The 23336-nt window shown below is 36.4% G+C and overlaps 1 protein-coding gene across 1 annotated transcript; it reads left to right on the forward strand.

Annotated features, from left to right (window-relative positions):
• On the forward strand, positions 12391-23336 carry LOC109703571 (pyrophosphate-energized vacuolar membrane proton pump-like). Its single transcript, XM_020224231.1, has 8 exons — positions 12391-12891; positions 19199-19773; positions 20239-20618; positions 20704-20790; positions 20889-21219; positions 22084-22494; positions 22604-22663; positions 22800-23336. Exons 1-8 carry the CDS (start codon positions 12639-12641, stop codon positions 23004-23006), a joined length of 2304 nt encoding a protein of 767 aa, XP_020079820.1. The 5' UTR covers positions 12391-12638; the 3' UTR covers positions 23007-23336.

Here is a 23336-nt window from a genome sequence, read left to right on the forward strand (position 1 = left end):
CGCAACTTCGGCGAAGTCGGAGGAGAGGGTGGCCGAGAGAGCAAGAGAAGAGGTCGGGGTGGCTTTTCCGGTGGCCGGGGCAGCTCGCCGGCGGCCGGGGCGTGCGCACGGGTTGGGCAGGGAGAAGGTGGGGCGGCTAGGGCTCGGTTCGGCTGAGGAGAAGGCCAAAAGCTAGGGTTTTCTCACGAAACCCTAGTGTAACTACTATTTACATATGCACATTTGCAAGATAGTCCTCCCAGGGATAATATTCTCAGTCAAGTCCCTCACAGCATGCGTATTTTACACATACGCACCTCCATGTCTGATCTCACGCAATTCGGCACATAAAATATAGGGTCTCTTCGCGATTTATCCGTTTTGCCACTTTGACCCCTCAGCGAAAATCTCGTAATTCCCGGAGATCCGTCCGTCGAATTTTCGATCCGACAGCACCATTGCGTTCAGCACGTCGGGGGCATCAAAACTACAATGTTGATTCATCCGATTTGGTCACGGATTCGCGACGGAACCCATCCGCTCTCTAATTAATCCATAAATTACACATATACCAATGTGTAAACCCAACAAAACCCATTTCGCATCAGAAATGGACTTCCCTACTACAAGTAGGGACCCAAAACAACCTTCACCCTACTCCAGGTCGTAAGCACGAAACACAAGGAGTTTCACAATGCACGAAAGGCAAGGAACGAAAATCATCTTTTTGATAAAACTCCTTTTTCTCGAAAACCATGCATCAGATCTGAAATCCGTCAGTGCCATTGGTTCCAAAACAGCTGAACCGATCGAAACGAGCTATTGGACTGATATGAACGGAGTCCGATAAGCGCCAGAAGCCAACTCTACTCTGTGGCTTCTCCGGAAAACCGGAGTTACTATTCACTTAAGTGAAAACTAAAAGTCGCGTATCTTCTCCATTTTAGCTCATTTTCGCCCGAAACTTGACGAGTGCTTATGTAATTAAATTACACACNAGCCAACTCTACTCTGTGGCTTCTCCGGAAAACCGGAGTTACTATTCACTTAAGTGAAAACTAAAAGTCGCGTATCTTCTCCATTTTAGCTCATTTTCGCCCGAAACTTGACGAGTGCTTATGTAATTAAATTACACACATAAACATCATTAACAGAGAGTTTAGTAGCACTGTCAAAAATCTCAGTCCTTACAAACATGAAAAGCTCACGAGAAAGAGTTTTTGTTATCCAATATAATTCTTGTAATTCTGTGTCGAGAGTTATTCAAGAACACATTGAGCCAATCTTGCCTGTAGAAGTAGGCCGACACATTATTGGTTGAACCACGTAAATCCTGTTGCTACAAGCCGAATTCTCCAACCGTTGACCCGATCAAAGATCTCCTTTGGGGTGTGTGCAAGGAATTAATACGGCTTCACGTGATGACCCTCGAAGTTTGCGCCCTTCGACTGATTAAGCGATTCGGCTGATGAGGGATCAGATCAGCCGAGTTTGAAACCTTCTACTACAGAATCGGTCCGGCTGAATGAGCCGAATAGGATATTACACAGTGTTTTGGGTCGGCTGATGAGTCGAATGGCCTTTATATATATTAAAACTTTAAGTCGGAAACTCGTACAAAAGAGAGTGTGCCTGTAAGGCATACAGACTCTAGAAATCTAACTTAAAGACTACTCCTAGAAAATGTAGTAAATGCAGGAAAAGAAAGATTACAGATAGGCTACTCCTAGAAAAGCAAGAAAAATGCGTGGAAATAGAAAAGTGGTCTTCTGTTCGCTGGAAAAAGACCCCTCTTCCAGGCGTTACTCACCTATTTATATTACGCGCATTGTTATTCAGTTATGTACACGATCGGCCACTTCCCTAATTTCGTGGGCCACTACAAGCCGATCCTAACCGCTCAAACTGCTTGCGGTCATACTGTGATTTACTTTGTGCTCCTGGCGCACCACATGTCAAGTTCTAGAATCCCTGGCGAGCCGAGCGCCAATTTTCTACGTGGCATTTTTTATTGGCGTTAACAATTGCCCTCTCGGCAGCTCCCGAACAGACGGTTTAGTAGCTAACATAATCTCTTCCAAAGGCACGAATTTCGAAATCATTATTTCGAATTGCCTTGTACTGTCTTTCTCTCAGCCGTCCTTTAACCTTTGACGGCCACGATCTCCCACACATTCCTTTTTGTCTCTTATGCGGCATTTATTAAGTCATTTATTGCTGCCATCTCGTCATCATTAAAGACGTTTTTGAAATTCCATCTGATGGCTTCTTTTCCCTTTTTCACTTTTCTTGCCTTATTCTTCTCCAAGCTTTTTTTTTTTCTTCGTCCTCGCCTGATAATTTCCTCTTCTTCTTTTTCGCCTTCTACTTTTACGGTTTCAACCTCATCCTTTGATTCTCTCCGAGATGGCGTCACTTCCTCCTCTTCCTTCATCTTCTTCTCTGGATTATACTCTCCTTTGCCAATTCATCGAAACAGATCCTACTCGATTCATATTAGGACCTTCATTCATAGACGATCCTATTCCTGAGGACTTCCCCTTTTCGATTGAAGGTCTTCCTTTACTGGCTGATGCCATTCATCTATCTTCTTGGTATGTTTCGACGACTTCGAAATCATTTGGGAAGAGTCTTCGAACTTGGCTGAGTGTTTCAGAAGTTTATCTCGCCTGATTAGATCGTGTCGAGGCGATGTATGCCGATCTCTGGCGTGAGGTTGGGATTTACGAAGTTATTCAGCTTTCCAGAACCGCTTCTATAGCCGATAACCTTCTTCTGGCTGCGGCCCTCTGTTTTTGGTCCCTTGTTTCCAATATCTTTCTTTTTAGAGCAGGACCTTTTACTCCTACTCTTCTTGATGTAGCGGCGATTGTTGGTCTACACCCTCACGGCATTACTCTTTCGATTGCTTATAACCCTGATGGCGTAACTAATTTCGAGGCTCATCTTAATCTAGCCGATCTGGCTTATACTAAATTTATTCACCGGTTTGCAGGTCAATTGCCCGCTTCTGTCACTAAGAAGGAACACACAGCCTTCCTTTTTTACTGGTTATGTCATAATCGCTTCTATACTCATTCACAGATGATCAATCGTGATTTCGTTCCAATTGCCATTACTCTAGCCAACGGCGAAAGACTAGCTTTAGGCACCTATTTCTTTCTTTTGTTTATAGAGAGATTTTTGAATCTATCACACCATTGCCATCAGGCGGCGTAGTTATTAGTTCTGGATGTGGTGTTTTGTGGTTCCTGCAGATGTGTCTGCAAATTTATTTTCCTTACTTGTGCCGAACTCTCCTAAATTTGGATTCAGCTTCCAATTTTGACACTTTTGGCCCAGCCCTTGATTGTCCTGAACCATTGACCCCAGGTCAACCGCTCGATTTTTCTCATTATTTTAAAATATTTTATGAGAAAAACTTTTGACTTTATATCATCTAGTCCCTATTTGGAGAACGTACTACAGGTTTGTCTTGGCTACTTGATTTGAGGCTATCCAAGATCAGCTAGCCTCTTCTCGAGCCAGCGAATATGCCGACGTGTGGTTTTCCATTTTAGCCACCAGAGATTTGCATGTCAGTTTAAAGAACCGTTCTAAATTGACGCCAAGCAAAGAGGTGTACTCTCCTCATTATGTTGCGCGTCAATTTGGTTTTGTCCAAGGACTTCCAGCTCCAGCTAAATTCTTCACGGCCAACACTACTCGCGGCCGTCCTCCTACAAAGAGTGCAGCCGAAGTCGATCATATTTCGGCTTTGGAAAATCATCTTCGACAATTTTTTAAACTTGTGAGTTTCTGACCCAACCATGCAGGAGTACTAGACTTTCGCTTCACCCGGGGCTGGGAAGCTTTTTGTCAACAACATTTTCACTCCCTTATGACCCCTGTTTTCGCCAAGATTTTTCATACAGAGGGTATGTTACCTTTTGACTAATACAATTTTATCCTCATATCTTTCCTTCCTTAATTTTCCTTTATTTTGTTTTGGCCTTTCAGGTAAAGGCCTTTACCTATTCCTCCAGAAGATGTTTCTGGTGAAAATTCAGACAAAGACCCTAAGGATTCGTCTTATCCACCTACGGTAAACTTCACCTCTTACTGTATTTGCTTCTTCTATGCAACTATTTTATCTAATATGTCTTGTTTCAGCCGATTCCTGCCTCTTGCCTCATCGGCCCCACGTCGCGATAAACGGCCGATGGAGTCCGAGCAGTTGACTCAACCGCCGCAATAGAAGCGACACAAAACTGTTGCTATTAAAATCCATTCTGCCTCTCCGCCGGCACCTACTGAGGGATTTCCGGCAAAAACTCCATCGACTGATATCCCAGCCGAGGAAAAAGAGCTGGTCTAATCGACCCCCGTCGATCCAACTTCTACTGAGGTAACTCCTCAACCTATTCTGATTGATTTTTCTTCTTATCCTTCCTCAGCCGAATCACCTCCACTATCCTCTTCAAGCAAATAGATCCCGTCACGAAGGGTTTCCCACGCTCGCTTCACCTCATCTTTGGAGCGAGTAATGTCTGATATTGGGCGACAGGCCTGCCGTGAAGCTCGCCTTGACAAAGAACATGAAGCAAAGAGAAGGCAAGAGTACGTAGAAAAGATAGCTGAAGGGGATAAAATTAAAGAAAAGAAGAAGAAAAGCAATCAAGTAGAGGAAGAAGGCGAAAAATATAAAGAGAGTGCCAAGAATGAGAGAGAAGAACTTAGACAAAAGGAGGGAGAAGCAGAGGAAGCAGAACAGAGGACTGAAATAGAAATAAAGAAACAAGAAAAAGAACAGGGGAGAGATAGTACTCGAGTGACGGTGGATGTAAACATTCTCGTTAATATTGTCCCGATTGAGGTTTCTGCATCAGCTACTGCATCAACTTCTTTACCGGTATCTGATCCGGTGGATCCCTTGGCCATTTCTCTTCAAGATTTGGCCGCCTTGAGTCTAAAATCAAATGAAGAAGAAAAAGACCACTCTACCACTACTTCAGTTGAAACTCAGCACAAAATGGATGAATGTTTAAGATTACATAGTAGTGGTCTCCCCTCTTTGGCTCGGAACACAGAGCAATTTGAACGGGTTGGAGCTCTTCTTCTTGATCTTATAGACCAGCCGGACATTTCTCCCATAGGTAAATTCTTTACGGAAACTTTATCATCTCAACTCTCTTATTTTTTGACTCGGCAACGAACTCTTTTTGCCGAGTTCTTATCTTTGGATCACCACTTCAACCGGATTAACCATTTCAAGTCGAAAATTTCTGAAGTGGCAATTCCAATTACTGATTTGGGTCAACAAGATAATTATCTAGAAAACCAAGAATCGGCTCTTCGGCAGCATATCTCCAATTAGTATACGGCCATGTATGAGATTCCAATTACTGATTTGGGTCAACAAGATAATTTAAACTTTAAATTATTAAGTTGCAATAGTTTAGTTTCTAATATTTACTCTGATGCTTTATTGTACTCCATCATGTATGGGATTGTATAGGTTAATGTATGATTCGATTCACTTAGGTAGGGGAAGCCTTGCCTATTCAGCGGGCCTGTTGCACGTTACCAAGCGGGCCCAATTAGCGGTCTTGGGGTATGTTAGGCAGGACTCGAGGCGCGACAACAAAGTATTGAAGTTTTAATTACTTATTACATTCCGATCATGTTGACAATAGGAGGTAAGGTCCAATAGAGGGCTAGCCTTTAGACCTTACCAAGTTGCAAATCTCGAGTTGCCGAGGTGCGACTCTCAGGTAGCCTGTAGGACTTCACCGATGTGAGGTGAGGTTAAGGAAAACTCAAGTAAACCAACATATAAAAAGCAAAGAAGGTAGACCGAACCAAGTAGCCAAGACCGTGCACGTCGCCGCAGCCCGCCTGGCTACGCTTGTTCTCATTATCACCCAAGCAACAAGCTTCAAGATGATAGAGTAAATAAGGCACTATTACATGTCATGAGTTTTTGATGTGGGATTAACTTACATGTAATAAGTTATGGATGGGTTCCCAGGTAAAGCCCGTTTGATATTGGGCCACCTAGGAAGCCCATGGGCCAAAGGAAAGTTTTAAATCACATTTTAAATAAATAAATGCGAACATTCCCCTACATGATTTAAAACTTCATATAAAGAAGTAATTAAAACAAAAGAACAAAATAACTTAGAAATATGCTAGATCTCTTATACCAAATATCCAGCGAAAGTATCTTTTGGGTTTGAACCTTCACTTAATGCTTGTCTCATTTGAACCTTCACTTAGTGCTTGTCTAGGCACAATAGTGGACTACACCTTGAACCAAGGCTAGTGAATCAGATTTCCATAAACCGCACACCATGGTATAGGTGTTTAGCTTTAATGTGGGTGAGCGCTTTTGTGGTCGTGCACTTATATTGCTTCATATGCGTTTTAGGGAAACGCTTTCTTCCCATAGTCGCGACCTCACGACTCCACACACATAATAGGTCCTTAAAAGGTGTCTACAAGATCACACCCTGCCTCATAGGTCTCGGAACCATTAAGGGCAAATTTGTTTCCTATCCATTTGCAGATATGAGCACTATCGCCATATGGATAAGAACAAAAAAGTTAGTGCTCCTCACAACTACATGTTCGACTTGTTTCTTTCTATTGAACCTGCAAGAGGTTGGATTGTTGTCGTCGGTAACTTCTATTATGGGCTAAGCCCCATCCCTCTCAAAGATTATAGGATCACAGTTCTAAGTAATCCCTTAGCAAGCTGCTCAGCTAAATTCTTTACAGATCTCACAAACTCCAATGTAATTACATTCTCCTTTATATTCTACCAAATAAATTTATGTCTTACTTTCATAAATCTATTTATTTTAGTATCCACATTCTCTTGGGTACATTTATCAATTGTAGATCTACAATTACAATAAATGCATACTGGTGCTACAAGTTGCTCCATCAGTGGCAAATCATAAAGAATTTTTCTAATCCACTTAGCCTCTCCTAGAATATTATCTAAAACTATGAGTTCAAATTCTATAGTACTCCTAGTAATCAAAAATTGTTTAGTTGACTTCCAAAAGAAAGCTGCTCCTTCTAAGAGAAATAAATCCAGTATTAAACTTTACATCAGCTGCATCACTAATCTAATTAGCATCACTACAATTCTAATATTGTAGGGAAACCACTGTAATGCAATTTATAAGAAACAATACCATTATGGTTTCTCAAAACTCTTTCAAAGGTATTCCAATGCTTTCTATTTGGATAATTAGTATATCTTCTCAGTCAGTTTACAGTATAAGCCAAATATAGTCTAGTATAATCTATCAAATATCTTAAAGATCCTATAATCTATTCATATCTATTTTGACCTATTAGATCTCCTCTATTCTTCTTAACGTGGACATTAGAATCATATGATGTCACTACAGATTTAACATCAAAATATGCAAACTTCTTTAATAATTATTCACTACAATGAGATTGACTCATAATAATTTCATTCAATTTTTTAATTATCTTCATGTTGAGAATTACATCTGCTTGCCCAAGTTCTTTCATATCAAAATTTTTATTAAGTAGCTTCTTCACTTCACATTTATATTAGTACCAAATATTAAAATATCGTCAACATATAAATATAAGATTACCATCAATCCATCATATTTCTTTGAATACACACATTCATCAGACATATTCATATGAAAACCATTGGACACAACTAAAGAAGCAAATTTCAAGTGCCACTATTTAGAAGCTTGCTTTAGTCCATATAGAGATCCAGTTAATTTGCACGCTTTACTCATAGGGATAATTGCCTATATACCCCTCATACGTTTGAAAATATCCGATTTACCCCTACTTTTTTTTTCTTTCTAAAATACCCCTCATATGTTCCACCGTTATTACAAAATACCCCTGCAATTATCTCATGTTAAGTTAACTTGGGTTAAACGTGAGTTAAATATCTACCGCAGTTAAAAATAATTAAAATGCCAATTTTGCCCTTAACTTAAGGGTAAATAAGAAATGTTGGTGACAATAGAGGGGTATATTAGAAAAGACCAAAAGTCAAAATACTTTTTTTGCCCCTGACTTTAAGGGCAAATAAGAAAGTCACTGATGATGGAAGGGTATATTTGAAAGGACAAAATAGTAATTTTACAGAGATAACAGAGTTAATTAACAGATTTTAACTCTAGGGGTATATTAGAAATCGGTTGGAACGTAGAAAGGATATTTTCAATATTAGCCTTCTAAGAGGGGTAAATTAGAAAGTCGAAAACTTTTTAGGGGTATATAAGCATTTGCCCCTTACTCATATCTCCAGCAACTATATATAAAACCTTCCGGTTGCTTCATATAGATCTCTTCATCTAAATCACCATTTAGAAATGTTGTTTTAATATCCATTTTATGAACTATCAAAGTACAGACAGAAGAAAAGGCAATTAATACTTTAACAGAAGTAATCCTAGCAATATGTGCATACACATCAAAGTAATCTATACCAGGCTAAGAGCATCAAGGAGAAACGTTAGGCCATGTTTTAAAATATTTTGAATTACAGACTTTAAATGACTATTTATAAACGCATGCAAGAATTACTAACAAAGTATTATAAAGACGAAATTTCAGATGAGGATTGTGAGTCGAGGCGTGTTAGGTACTGTCCTAGAAGTGAGATTATCCCTCTATGTATAAGGCTCCGGCAATCACCACTAGCGATACAACGACCACGATCAGAGTAGTGCAGTTTGAACCACATAAACTTTCAGGGATCGAGCATGTAAAGGAAGAAGAGGCAGAAAGCTTAGAGTACTAGTAAAAGAAGAAGAAGAAGAAGCAATAGAAATAGTAGCAATTCAGAAAGAGAACTGTACTTTATCTCTTCTATGCCCTCTCCTCTCTTATATACAGATAGGAGCCAATGAGATATGCCGCTATTTGCTTCCAATGGGAGGTAAGGTCCAATGGATTAGCCGTCTCGGTCTAGTGTCAGACCTTACTGAGGTGCAGTTCTCGGGTTGCCGATGTGTGATTCTTGGGTAGCCCGTAGGACTTTACCAACACGAGTTGAGGTTTAAGTTTAGGAAAACTCAGGTAAACCAAAAAAATAAAAAATAAAGAAGGTGGACCAAATCATGCAGCCAAGACCTCGCGTTCCGCCGCCCGTGCTCATGCCGTGTGCGCATGCGTTTGTTTTACGGATGGCACGACTCTCATTAATTATCACCTAAGCAACTAGCTTGAAGATGATAGAGTAAGTAAGGCACTATTACATGTTATGAGTTTCCAATGTAGGACTATACTCACATATAGTAAGTTATGCACGGGCTCCCAGGTAAAGCCTCTTTGTTGTCGGGCCACCCAAGAAGTCCATGGACCAAAAGAATGTTTTAAATCACATTTTAAATAAATAAATGGTAACAAAACATAATAAAACCTAGATAACTATGTGAACTTGAACCAGAGAATAAGTAAACTTGCGAACAAACTTAGTGGCTAACCTTTGTGATCCATGAAACTTAGAGTGTAAATTAAGATGTAAGTCGCGATCTTTCGGATGTGTCATTATAGGAGAAGCTCGATTACCCTCGACTTCCTATGCTGTAAATCTTGGAAGAAGTCCACATATCCAAGATTCCCTAAGCCATAAATCTTGGAAGAAGCTTGATTACCTTCGACTCTCTATGCCATATTTGGGAATGCTTATTGCCTTCGATTCCAAGTGCCTATTGATTAGAGAGATTGAAGGTCGATTGCCCTCACGGCTCTCCATGAGGTGTTTATTATGGAAATAAAACCAAATTAGAGAGTTGGTTAGAGATATAAAATGATTTACGATAATTTTATAGGCCAATGAGGTATTTATTACGAAAAGGAGACGAGAGGAACAGGGTTGGAAAAATGCTGTTCTAGGGTTGGGTAGGAATTGTTATTCTCACCTCTTAACGGGTTATCCCAAAATAATCCATTAAGGTGGGAACAATAGTTGTCACCTTAACTATTTTTTGTTTGGGCATAAAGGGTGGGAAAACCCCTTCCCCCATCCCTTATACCCAACTAAACAGAGACTTTGTACTTTCCCTTTTGAATCTCTATTGAAGTAGTAATAATTTCATTTACGACTATTACTCTACTAATGTCTCTTTTGAATTGAGTGAGTGTAGTTGCATCTATTAAAAATTTATTTCAAATTTTCTCTCCATTATTGTTGTTGCTCTTCAGAACCATTCTTCACCGGCGGGGTGTGTGATCATGGTAAGGACGTCGCGAGTAAGCTAGATATATTGTTTACGGATCGGTTAGGAGAGAATAATTTTTTTTGTTTAAGTAAGAGAGAAGTAATATTTTGGGTTTAAACGAAGTATACTGAGAGATATTGGAATGTAATAGTTTTAAATTTGTGGTTTATTTATTCTGATACCTTTTTATCCTTATAATAGGTTGGAATATATTTCCGCTTCGTATAAGGTTAAAAAAAAGTTTATTTATTCGGCAGGTATGTCACGAAGCGATTCGCGGGTTTTGGAAACGAGACAATCTCAGTGTCAGCGATGCTTTTAGCATATCTGACGTGCCCTAAACAGGTTTGGAGTGTAACTATTTCTGATAACACAAAATATTTTTCTATCTGACGTGCCCTAAACAGGTTTGGAGTGTAACTATTTCTGATAACACAAAATATTTTTCTTAAATTATCACTGAACAATTTTTTTTTATTTTTTTATGATATTTAAACAACGCCAACGCACGAAATCCTGCGTCAAAGTAACGCCCTTACGTATTCGTCCAAATCTCCTACCTTCTCCTCCTGCAGGTGTTGCGCTGCAAGAGGTAGAGTTCTATCAGGTTACCAAAAGTGCGCCAGCTTTATTCTCCAACTAAAAAGTAACTAATTATCTGGTATTATTTACTAACCATCAATGGAGATGGAGATGGCGCTATCAACTTTTCTTTCTTTTTTCTTTCTTTTTTTTTTTTTTTCTTTTGTTGTGGTTGTTGGGCAATGCGATTGACAGCTTCTTGATATTAATTTTTTAAAAAATTTAATTCTTTTTATAGAATTTAAATTAGGTCAACTAATTAGAGTAACTTGAAGTGAGGATAATTGCTAGTTTAATGAAGTGTTGAGAAAAATGCGTTGATTAATTGCTAGCAAATTTACGTGACATTCTTAAATGCAAGCATCATATTTTAAAGGGTAAACATCAAATATCTCACCTCTATATAGTTTCCTGTTTTTTATTTTAGTATATCGTAGGTTAAAGTTATCATTTTATTATCATGTTGTTTCATTTTTCTCTTTTTGTCGGTATCTCTGTTAACTATACGTTAAATTATACACAAAAAATTTCAGATGCCCAATCTGTGATTTATCAAATATTCAATTTAATATCCTATGGTTTATCGAATTTTCACTTTACTATCATGTGGTTTGTTTTAACTTTATTGCTGATTTAGCAGAGAAATTAATGTAGAAAATAATGAAAAGAGGAAAATGAAATCACAGAATATTAAAATGATACATTTCACACCACAGGGTACTAAATTGAAAAAGTATAAAACCATAGGGATGGCATTTGAAGTTTTCAATATGAAATAAATAGTTAATCAGAAATGTCAGCTTGTCGAGATTTATTAGGCCAGTTAATTATTTAACTGTTGCGTTGAGCAAGCCAGTGACATAGTAACTTATATATCAAAAATCTATAACATGTTTCTATAAGATAGAAATACTTACGTTTTATAATTTCTGTATTAGTATTCTATCTTAATTCTGAAATGCTAAATCACTATATGCAGAACATGCATGTTAGAGAAATTAAAATTTTCAATTGGTGCCACGTCGTATTTACGGCATTATCAATCCCTTTGATTGGATAAAATTCATAATAATTTGCTGGTTCAGTAATTGGACTATTCAAATTAAATGATTGAAATAAGATTTTTCTGCAATTAATATAATTTCGCAGATTGACCATACGATTTTAAACCTCGATCCATGCTCAAGCGAACTAGCCAATTATACATGATGAGTTAAAATTCTCTACGTTACTTCTGCCAACATATCAACTATAAGATAGAATTCGGGGACTAATTTGAAGATCGCATCTGGTTGAGGCCCGAGGGATGCTAGTACATTTTTGCCGATAGCACGCTATATCTGTACAATTAAAAAATAAGGATAAATCTTGCACTTTATTCTCCGATCGATTCAAAAATTAATATTTTCACACTAATAATTTCGTTAATAATTTAATATTAAAATAATTTAAAAAATTTAAATTTTTGGACGGTCCGTATTAAATTTATGTTTTCCATGTGCATTTCATTAATAATTTATTCTTAAATATTTGGAAAAATGTTTGAATTTTTGGACGGTCCATATTAAATTAATATTTTGTTTTTGGACGCGCAAGCCGTGCCATTTTTAACTTAATCGCCACCGCGCTCTCACTCTAGCTCTCGCTCTCAAACACTTCCCTGTCCATAAATACCCCCTCTCTCTCTCTTTCGTTTCGATCCATCTCCAGTGTATAAATAAATGTTCGGTGGTAGGCTCTTCTAGTGAGTGAGTGGGAGGAAGGAGTGAGTGAGACGACGCCCCACACACGAAACCCTCGTGGCGTTTAGCTTTCCCTTTGTCGTCCTCAGGACAGGCGGTGGTGAGTTCGAGTTCGATGGGAGGGGGGATGCTGACGGAGCTGGCGACGGAGATCCTGATACCGGCGGCGGCCGCGGTGGGGATTGGGTTCGCAGCGGTGCAGTGGCTGCTGGTGTCGCGGGTGAGGCTGTCGCCGGAGCGGGCGGGGGCGGCGGGCGGGAGCAAGAACGGGCGCGACGACTACCTTCCCATCGAGGAGGAGGAGGAGGGCCTCAATGACCACAACGTCGTCCTCAAGTGCGCCGAGATCCAGAGCGCCATCTCCGAAGGTTAGGGTTTCCTTTCTTTTCTCTCTCTCTGTTTCTTTTCTTTTTTTTTTCTTTTTTTTTTAATCTCCCCCTTTTTGGAGAATAGGAGCAATGCTATTCGTACGTTTAATTTAATTAAAAACTGGGCTGTGCTGTGAACTACTATTTTCTTTTTTCTTTTTTTCTTTTTTTCTTTTTTCCCTCTTCTTATATCAGGATTGCTATTTGGCTCGTTCGAACTCGACTTGAAATTAAATGAGCCGAGCTTGAACAAAAAAAAAGGCTCGAAATTTATTTCAAGCCAAGTTTGAGTATTACTCGGCTCGTTCGAATTAGGCTCGAAAAACTCGAATATATATATATATATATATATATATATATATATATATATATATATATATATATATATATGAGTCCNATATATATATATATATATATATATATATAGTAGAGTTACTATACTATCGAAAGTATAGAGATCTCGTGCCTTCGATTTTTTGATTCTTAGGTCAATCCCTTTAATCGTTTTTTATCTTTGGATTAATATTATTATTATTTTGTAGGGACTACTCAATCCTAAGAGTATTATTTAATCCTATGGGAGGCCGCAATCATCCCAATCATATAATTTTTAATCAAAGAATCAAAAATTCAAAAACATCAAATCCTCTATATTTTCAATAGCATCCCAACCATACAATTTTTAATCAAAGGGTCAACAATTCAAAAACATCAAATTCTCTATATTTTCGATAGCATCCCAACCATACAATTTTTAATCAAAGGGTCAAAAATTCAAAAAACATCAAATCCTCTATATTTTCGATAGCATAGTAGTTCTACACTATATATATATATATACTAGTTGAATGTACGTACAAATGCACGTAACAATTAATTATTTAAAATTATTTCAAATTAATATAAAACTGTACATCATATTTATTCAAAAATTTACAATATTTTAAAAATAAATTTATTTATTATATAATATTAGAAAATACTCGTCATATTCCAACTCAAATTTAAATAGTTGTTGTCAACAACAATTATATAGTTCTTTTTTTTATTTTATAAAATTTATATATAGTGTAGATATAGATATACATTGAATATTTTTCTATATTTTTTAATTCTAATATATTTTTAATCTAATTATATATTATATATTTAATTAAAGTATATCAGAAGTATTTAAAGTTAATATAAAATAAAATATTAGTAGATAAAATAGAGATTATATATATATTAAGATACGAAGATAAAGAAGAATTAAATAAATTGAAATTAAAATAAAGAAGATATAAATAAATTTTAAATTAAAATATAAATTTACAATAAATATTCTCCGGTTGCAAAATTTAGATAAAACATAATTTTTTTTTCTGTGTAGAGATAAAAAAAATTAAAGTGTTGTTTAATTCTATTATTTATTTTACGTAAGGAAAAATGAATCAATTTTTTCCCGCTAAAAAATGGGTCTGTCGACAGACCGAAATTTGAAATAATCGTGCTTTTATATATAGTATATGATTATTATTAAAAATATATAAATATAATATATTTTAATTATATATAGGCTGAGTGAATAATCTAAGTTTAGTTAAATGGCCAATATTGTTGGCCCATAAAAACAAACCCAATAGACAAAAAAAGAGCAAAATTTTACTAAATTTATATATTTTTTCTTTTCTTTCTTTTTTCTTTCACAGAGCTCTAAATTTTCAATAGTTTCTCTCTTTCTCTTTTTCTGTCTCTCACCCTAAGTGGCCAAACCGTAGCCCTCTAAGTTACCAAGTAAATCATATGCCCGCCGTTGCCTACTTGCTATTAATTGTATGCTTGAGAAAATATACATAATATTTTTAAAGTAAAAATTATTATTCATATAAATTTTAATTTAGTTATATATGATTGGATAGTTTAATCCAATATTTATTTATATAATTTATTTATTTTTTGACTGCATAAATGAAAATGAATAATATAGAGATTGAAGGCGGAAGAAAGACATATGAGCTGAAAAATTAGATATTCAACTCATAAATTATTTTTTTTTCATATTATAATACTATATTCATTAATTATTTTGTACTTTGAACTATTAGACATTATTTTGTATCAAATTATAGATAATGTTCTATACAAATTAAACTATTGATCATATAATTGAGAATTTCAAGGCGGCTCGTAGCTCGACGCTGCTCGACTTGAAATTAGCTCGCTCACGGTGCTCGCTCGATTAATTTCAAGGCCAAGCGTTGAGCTTAAATTTAGGCTCGAAATTAATTTCAAGCCGAATTTGAGCCGAGGTAAACTCGCTCGAGCTCGGCTCGTTTCTACCCCTAGCTATTTGTGCACCCAATTTGTAATAGTAAGTTTTAATATTAATTGCACATGGGTCCCTTTAAAACTATCAAATAATAGATAAATCTCTAACACGACTTAAAAGTCTTAAATGGTCATATTCATTTCTTCGAAAATTTTCACGTTTGCAAATATATCCTTTCAAAAATTCTGATTCGTTCATATATGTCCTTAGGCTGCGTTTGATTTGGGTATAAGTAAGAACCTCTTATTCTAGTGATATGTACAAATTCAGGTGTAAGAAGGAACTAAACCAATTTTGTGTTTGAATGAAAATTGGGTTGTTTCTAGGAATAAGGTAAATAGTATTTGATTGATTAGATTGGAATAAGGGTAATAAGAGTTATAATTTTAAATTAAAATTATTTTATCTATTTAATTAATATCAAAATATTACTTAAAAATAATTTAATAAATTAATAAATTTATTAGTTATGAATATTGTATAAGATAATTTAACTTTTTAATTAGTTAGTAAATTATTTTAGCTAGATAGCTAGTACAAAATAATTAGATTAATAGAAATATTAATGATTGATCAATATAAATATTAGTTTATAGATAAATACATTAATTATTAATAATTAATTATAAATAATAAATTAATTAATTATTTTACTATTTAAGAAATAAATAATAATTTAAATATATTAATTAGATTAATTAATAATTTAATATCATAATTAAAATTAAGTTTACACTTTAATTAATCTTGTTCCCACCTGGGAGCAAGCTTGCTCCAGGAAAAAAGTGTAACAGCAGTTCTAGCCTTATACCAATTTATTTCAAGAACTCAAAATTACTGTTCTCGAATACCAAACGCAACATTTGGAAACAAAGAGAGGAACAAGGACTTATTCTTCCCCTTATTCCTGAACCAAATGCTACCTTACTGTTTGATTCATTGTTAATTTTTAATATGGATGTGCAAAAAAAATATTTTACCCTTATAAATTTGTACCTACAAAAGCTATTTTTCTTTCTCTCTTCTCGCCTTCATTGCGGCATGTGCTGCGTATTTCATTTTTGCCACGACCGAGGGCCTCTCCTTCGACGTCACAGTAGGTTTTGCCGTTGCCATGGATAAAGAGGAGAGGGTGAGAAAGATGACGAGATTTAACAGTGGAATATAAATTATATATAAGGGAAAGTTCATTTTATCCTTTAACTAACTATTTAGATTTTTAACTCATGATTTTTACGGGAAAGCATATGCAATTATCCCAAAATTTACGTTCTATCGACTCAATCACCAATATCTTTTCACTGGTGTTATTACATTTGAGAAGGAATGTCTCAACAGTTGGATGCATGAATGTAAAATTTACATTCTGTTTTTAGGTGTATAAGTCACATTTTTTTGAGTAATATTATTCCTACTCTTAATATATATAATAATATATATATGTAAAGTGTAAATCTTACATTTCAGTCATTCAATAACTAATATTTACTAGTTAATTTTATATTTTTAATACTAAAAATGTTCAAAAAAAAATATTAAACTTTTTGGTGTGTATAAAATTTATACCTTATTATATATTGACCGTACAGATAGCAATTTTTAATTATTAAATGTTAAAAATATTATCTAAACTTTTGGGTAGATGAATGGAAAGGTGTACAAGTAGCACTTTTATCTTTTATTACAATCGGTTTGATTGGAGAGGAAAAAAAGAAAAAAAGAAGCGGGGAACAAATAAAGGAAATAAGTGACCTTGCATAAAGGATAATTTATTTTCTCTTCAGAGATAATTTTTAGAGACAAAGAAAGAGAAAATCATTACCTCTTTTTTATTCCATTCATTCAAATTATGTGAGAAAAGAAAATTCACTTTGTTTTTTCATTCTCTCATCCTCTTTTTTTTTTCTTTTTTTTCTTTTTTTTTCCATTCATTTGAACAATGTGAGAAAAAAAATTACTTTTCTTTTTTCTTTTCTTTGGTCCTCTTTTTTCTCCTCTATTTTTTTCCTTAGCTGTGTTCCATTGGGATCTGGAGGTAAGTTTTTAAATTAATCCCAAAACTTCTTTGGCTTTTAATGGTATTATGTGAATATACTTGTGAAATAAGGAAGTTTTTAGTGTGGATTTGACACCGTTTTAGGTCCTTCAACACCTACTTAACGTGAAAGGAGTCCTTTTTTTCCTTTTTTTTTTTGAGTTCTTTGATAATTGAACAAAGCATTTTTCTTTTTATGGTATTATTTGAAGTAAAAGTGATATATTTATTTGCATAAAAAAATAATAGCAGCTACTGAGGATGAGGCTAAAGTAAGATTTTTGTGAAGCTGTTACGTGATTATATAATGACCCTGGACCTCACCAAGAAAGCCTTCTCTATGATTTTCTTTGTGCTATGTCATGCCCAAGAAGATCATATTCATGCCAGATGGCATCCTGATTGATTTATTCTCATAGAAAAGCACCTTTACATTTTAAAGGTATCGTTTGGTTCAGGAATAAGTAGGAATTGTTTATTAATTTCTGGAATATGTACAACTTCAAAAATACGTAGGAATAAGACTAATTTTTCATTTGGATGAAAATTAGGTTGTTTCTGGATTTAAGATAAATAGTATTTGGATAGTTGGATTATAATAGTAGGAATAAGAGTAATTACAATTTTTAATTAAAAATATTTTATCTAATTAATTGACATCAAAATTTAATTAAATATAATTTAATAATTTAATAAATGAATAAATTTATTAGCCATGAATATTGTATAAGATAATGAAAAAAATACATTAATTAACTAATTATATTAATTAATTAATGTATTAATTATCATATGTAACTTAACTTTTTAATCAATTAGTAAATTATTTAATTAGTTAGATGATTAGTTAAGAAATTAATTTAGTTAGTTGACCAATATAAATATTAGTTATTAGATAAACACATTAAATAATGAATTTTTAATGAGCTAATTAACAATAAATAATATTAATTAATTATTTTACTATTTAAGCAATAGATAATGACTTAAATATGTTAATTAGATTAATTAATAAGTTAATACAATAATCAAAATTAGATCAAGCTTATTCCAAGAGGGAGGGTGGAATAGCTGTTCCACCCTTATTCCCCATTAATCTAATAAGGGGGAACTACAATCCCCCTACACCAAAAATAATGTTCAGGTATAAGGAGGGGAATAAGAGCTTATTCCTCTTCTTATACCCAAGCCAAACACTAAAAAGCTTTCTCTTTCGCACTTTGATGTCGTGAAATTGTTGCTGGTTCTTTAATTTTTGAGTAAGCTCATCAAGTTATTTGATTTACTTTACTCTCGCTTGAACCTATCTGTATTCACAGTTCTACTCTTACTTGCATATCCGCTTGATTGGGATTTGAAACTGTAGTTGATAGGTCTCTGCCTTGAATTGTAGGCTATATTTATTTGAGTGATGTTAAAATTGGTATAAATTGGTATAAATTGGTTTATACACTCCTTGTAAGCCATGGATCGATTGGTGCGCTTCTGACTCTATATGGCATTAGTATAGTTATGTATTCTGCAACGTACTTAGTAATTTCGATTGCTTTCTGGTAGAAATCAGTTTTTAGCTCTGAGTGCTGAATCTTCCGTTCGGCTACCTTTTATCTCTCGGTTATGAATCTTCAGATAACTTCATTATTCAGCAACAAATTGCTGAATTCGCATGGCAAAAATATACAGTAATAGCATGACGATAGTCAATATAAAAAGTCGAAGGAGTTATTATTTTTTATAATGATTTTATGAGCACCACCTATTTATCTCTGCCCGGTGACAGTGTTGCATTGAGACCCCACATAGGTTGGTCTAGTTAATTTACCTTTTGAGTTGCTTACATATCGAGTTGTGCTTTACTAGTTTTATTTTTTCTTGTTAAATTAAATGGTATTCAGCATTATTTACTATTGATCATCGATTGGCACAATGAATTCTAACAATTTTTCTTTTGCTGTAACCAGGAGCTACTTCATTTCTTTTCACTGAATACCAGTATGTTGGAATCTTTATGGTTGCTTTTGCCGTACTGATCTTCCTCTTCCTTGGCTCCGTGGAGGGCTTCAGCACAAAGAGCCAGCCTTGCACCTATAGCAAGGACAAGTATTGCAAACCAGCTCTTGCAAATGCCATATTTAGTACTGTGTCCTTCTTGCTTGGTGCAATCACCTCTGTGGTCTCCGGCTTCCTTGGTATGAAAATTGCAACATATGCAAATGCCCGAACAACTCTGGAGGCGAGGAAGGGTGTTGGAAAGGCTTTTATCACTGCTTTCCGTTCTGGTGCAGTAATGGGCTTCTTGTTGGCGGCAAACGGGCTCTTGGTGCTTTACATCGCCATTAACCTATTTAAGTTGTACTATGGTGATGATTGGGAAGGTCTTTTTGAGTCTATTACTGGTTATGGCCTTGGTGGGTCTTCTATGGCTCTATTCGGGAGAGTAGGGGGAGGCATCTATACAAAGGCTGCTGACGTGGGTGCTGACCTTGTTGGTAAGGTCGAGAGGAACATACCTGAAGATGACCCTCGAAATCCAGCTGTATGTTTCTTTACTTTGTTTGCGATATGTTGTTTCAATTGCCTTAACTCTTTCCAATATTTGTGAAACTAGTACATTTTTCTTTATGTAAGAACGACTCTGTCAATTATGCTCTGCTGGCCTAGCTTCTTGAACAACTTCTCTTCTCCGTCAGACATAAACTTCTGGAACGTAGTCATTTAGCAATCAAAATATCTAGAGCTTTGCCTATTGCGAGAAGCTAAAGTAAGCTTTAGGCCCCAAAAGAAGAAACTCTCACTATTTAGTAGATTTGAATGAAAAAGCTGTTATTTCATTTTCTAAAGCTCTAGTCAAGTAGTTCTCACTGCAAGAGCTCTAGCCAGGGTGAACAGGCCCTTAGTTAATTTTATTATAATTTTGTTTCAGTAGTTGCTACTTCTGTAAACTATGAAGTATCAATTTCTGTGTAAAATTTCATATTTAGTTACAAAAGATGCATTTCAGGTGATTGCCGACAATGTTGGGGACAATGTTGGGGATATTGCTGGGATGGGGTCGGATCTCTTTGGCTCCTATGCTGAATCTTCCTGTGCTGCCCTTGTTGTTGCATCTATTTCTTCTTTTGGAGTCGACCATGATTTAACTGCAATGTTATACCCCTTACTTATTAGTTCCGTGGGCATCATCGTTTGTTTGATTACCACCCTCTTTGCAACCGACCTCTTTGAAATAAAATCTGTTAAGGAGATTGAGCCGGCACTCAAACGACAGCTGATTATTTCGACTGCTCTGATGACTGTTGGTATTGCATTAGTTAGTTGGCTAGCCCTCCCATATAAGTTCACTATCTTCAATTTTGGTGCGCAAAAGAAAGTTACAAACTGGTGAGCTGTTCTTTGTTGATATTCCGAGAGTAAGTCGAGTAGGGTTTTGATCGGTCATCAGGACTGACTTGATTGTTGCTTGTAGGCAATTATTCTTCTGTGTTGCAATTGGATTATGGGCAGGCCTTGTTATCGGATTTGTCACTGAATATTTCACTAGCAATGCGTACAGGTTTGAATCTCTCTCTCTCTCTCTCTCTCTAATTTGCTCTGAATCGCAACTAATCCATTTGTTTATACTTTGACACGTTTTCTTCTTTTATTTTACAGCCCTGTGCAAGATGTTGCTGATTCATGTAGGACGGGAGCTGCCACGAATGTCATTTTCGGGCTTGCTTTAGGATACAAATCTGTTATCATTCCTATTTTCGCTATTGCTGTGAGCATTTTTGTTAGTTTTAGCTTAGCCGCCATGTACGGAATAGCAGTTGCCGCTCTTGGCATGTTGAGCACCATTGCCACTGGATTGGCTATCGATGCTTATGGGCCAATCAGTGACAATGCCGGAGGCATCGCGGAGATGGCCGGGATGAGTCACAGAATTCGTGAGAGAACTGATGCACTTGATGCTGCCGGCAACACTGCTGCTGCCATTGGAAAGGTACTTCTTTATCTTTCTATTCTGTTTTTTTTTTCCTTCCTTTCTTTTCTTTGTGAAGGTTCTTTATAAAGTTGGAGGTGGGAGCGTCCATGGTAGCATAGATGGTAAGGTAAATGCAGATGAAGCTTCTATGGTACAGAGCTGGTTTTAATTCGTGAGCTTTTAAATAATTCGATCCAAATAAATGTCGGCTAGGAGTGTACATAGCAAGAATTTAAGTGTTCATCAGTACGGACCGTATCTACTGTAACGTATCATTCCAACAAGATATCGGCAGGATACAACCCTCATGCCGATGGTACAGTTCAAAATCCTCTATTCTTTAAATTAGCAAGTAATTTTCTCAATAAAGTTCAAAAAGTTTTGATAAAGATATATAGTAAACAGTATGAATATTTTGTTGATAAAGAAAATAAATATTCTATGTCATTATTTATCGGCACACATGTATCTTTTGTGACCGGCACGCGTCGGCACGGTCCGGCACGCACCGTGCTGTACTGTGCCGACAAGTTTCTGGCACGACTCCGTACTGCGGCACGTAAATCCTTGGCACATAGTCTAAATTTAAACTGACTGTGATGTGATGATACTGGCTGTGCTTGATCGAATCATTTAATGAAAAGATTGTGGATTGACTTTGTAATTTACCCATTGATTGTATCATTCTGATGATTTTGCTTTTAGAATTTATAATCCATTTTAAATGCTATATTCACCACCGTCATGCGGATAGCTAATTTTGATATTCTAAAGACCCAACAAGACTGATTTGTAACAGCATTTTCTAACGACCGTCTATTGATCGGTACATCTGATAATGACTGCTTGCATTAAAATTACTGCTTTATTCTTAATTTTCAGGGCTTTGCCATTGGTTCTGCTGCCTTGGTCTCTCTAGCTCTCTTCGGTGCCTTTGTGAGCCGTGCGCAGATCTCGACCGTCGATGTTCTGACTCCTAAAGTCTTCATCGGTTTAATCGTCGGCGCCATGCTGCCTTATTGGTTCTCGGCCATGACAATGAAGAGTGTGGGCAGTGCTGCTCTGAAGATGGTAGAGGAAGTCCGGCGGCAATTCAACTCGATCCCCGGCCTCATTGAGGGCACCGCGAAGCCCGACTACGCCACCTGCGTCAAAATCTCTACAGATGCATCGATCAAGGAGATGATTCCTCCTGGAGCGCTGGTTATGCTGACTCCCCTTATTGTCGGAACCTTCTTCGGTGTAGAAACTCTTTCAGGGGTCCTTGCAGGCTCTCTAGTCTCAGGAGTGCAGGTTCGTAACTCTCTCTTTTCCTTTATTCGAGGCCCATCAGCACCTGCCCGCATTCTCTAGAGCATTTTCAGTACATGACATTCAGTTAACTGCGTCCGATATTTACTAGATTGCTATCTCTGCATCCAACACCGGTGGAGCGTGGGACAATGCAAAGAAGTATATCGAGGCAAGATCACTCATACTTCTACTAATCTTTCCTTTACGATACCCTGCGCATTTTTACTTTTCCCTTGAGGTCTGAAGCTTAAACCAACTGTAACGGCCGTTTGATTAAATTCTTTTTGTTCTCTGATGCTTCTCAGGCTGGGGCCTCAGAGCATGCTAGGTCCCTCGGCCCTAAAGGTTCGGACCCCCACAAAGCTGCCGTGATCGGCGACACCATCGGGGACCCGCTTAAGGACACATCCGGCCCTTCGCTCAACATCCTCATCAAGCTTATGGCTGTTGAGTCGCTGGTGTTCGCGCCTTTCTTTGCCGCTCACGGAGGTCTCCTCTTCAAGATCTTTTGAGGTGGTGTAAAAGTAAATGATCGGAAACAACACCGGAATCTCCTTTAAGCCTACTCTCTCTTTCTCTAAATTATCTACTCCTTTGGTCTCAGCTATCATAGAATAAGTACTTTCGGTCCTTTAGTGCTCATGCGAGGGCGCGAGCGATGCTCGCAAGTTTTTCTATGTATGATAACATCGTCTATGATGATGATTGTTGTGGAGAAAAGTAGTAAAATATGCGATGATAATATGATTCGCCGAGTGATTCTCTCTCTTTCTTATATCATGTATAATGTTATTGCTGAAATTGAAACCGCAAGCTAGTGGCCTGATTTTGCTTTTTGTTTA

This window comes from Ananas comosus, linkage group 2 (assembly GCF_001540865.1).
Source record: "Ananas comosus cultivar F153 linkage group 2, ASM154086v1, whole genome shotgun sequence".
In the NCBI taxonomy this organism is placed as follows: Eukaryota; Viridiplantae; Streptophyta; class Magnoliopsida; order Poales; family Bromeliaceae; genus Ananas; species Ananas comosus.

Coding starts and splice junctions, on each gene's coding strand:
- LOC109703571 (XM_020224231.1), top strand. CDS start 12,639: ATGGGAGGGGGGATGCTGACGGAGCTGGCGACGGAGATCCTGATACCG. Junction 19,774..20,238: donor ATGACCCTCGAAATCCAGCT/GTATGTTTCTTT, acceptor GATGCATTTCAG/GTGATTGCCGACAATGTTGG. Junction 22,664..22,799: donor ATGCAAAGAAGTATATCGAG/GCAAGATCACTC, acceptor GATGCTTCTCAG/GCTGGGGCCTCAGAGCATGC.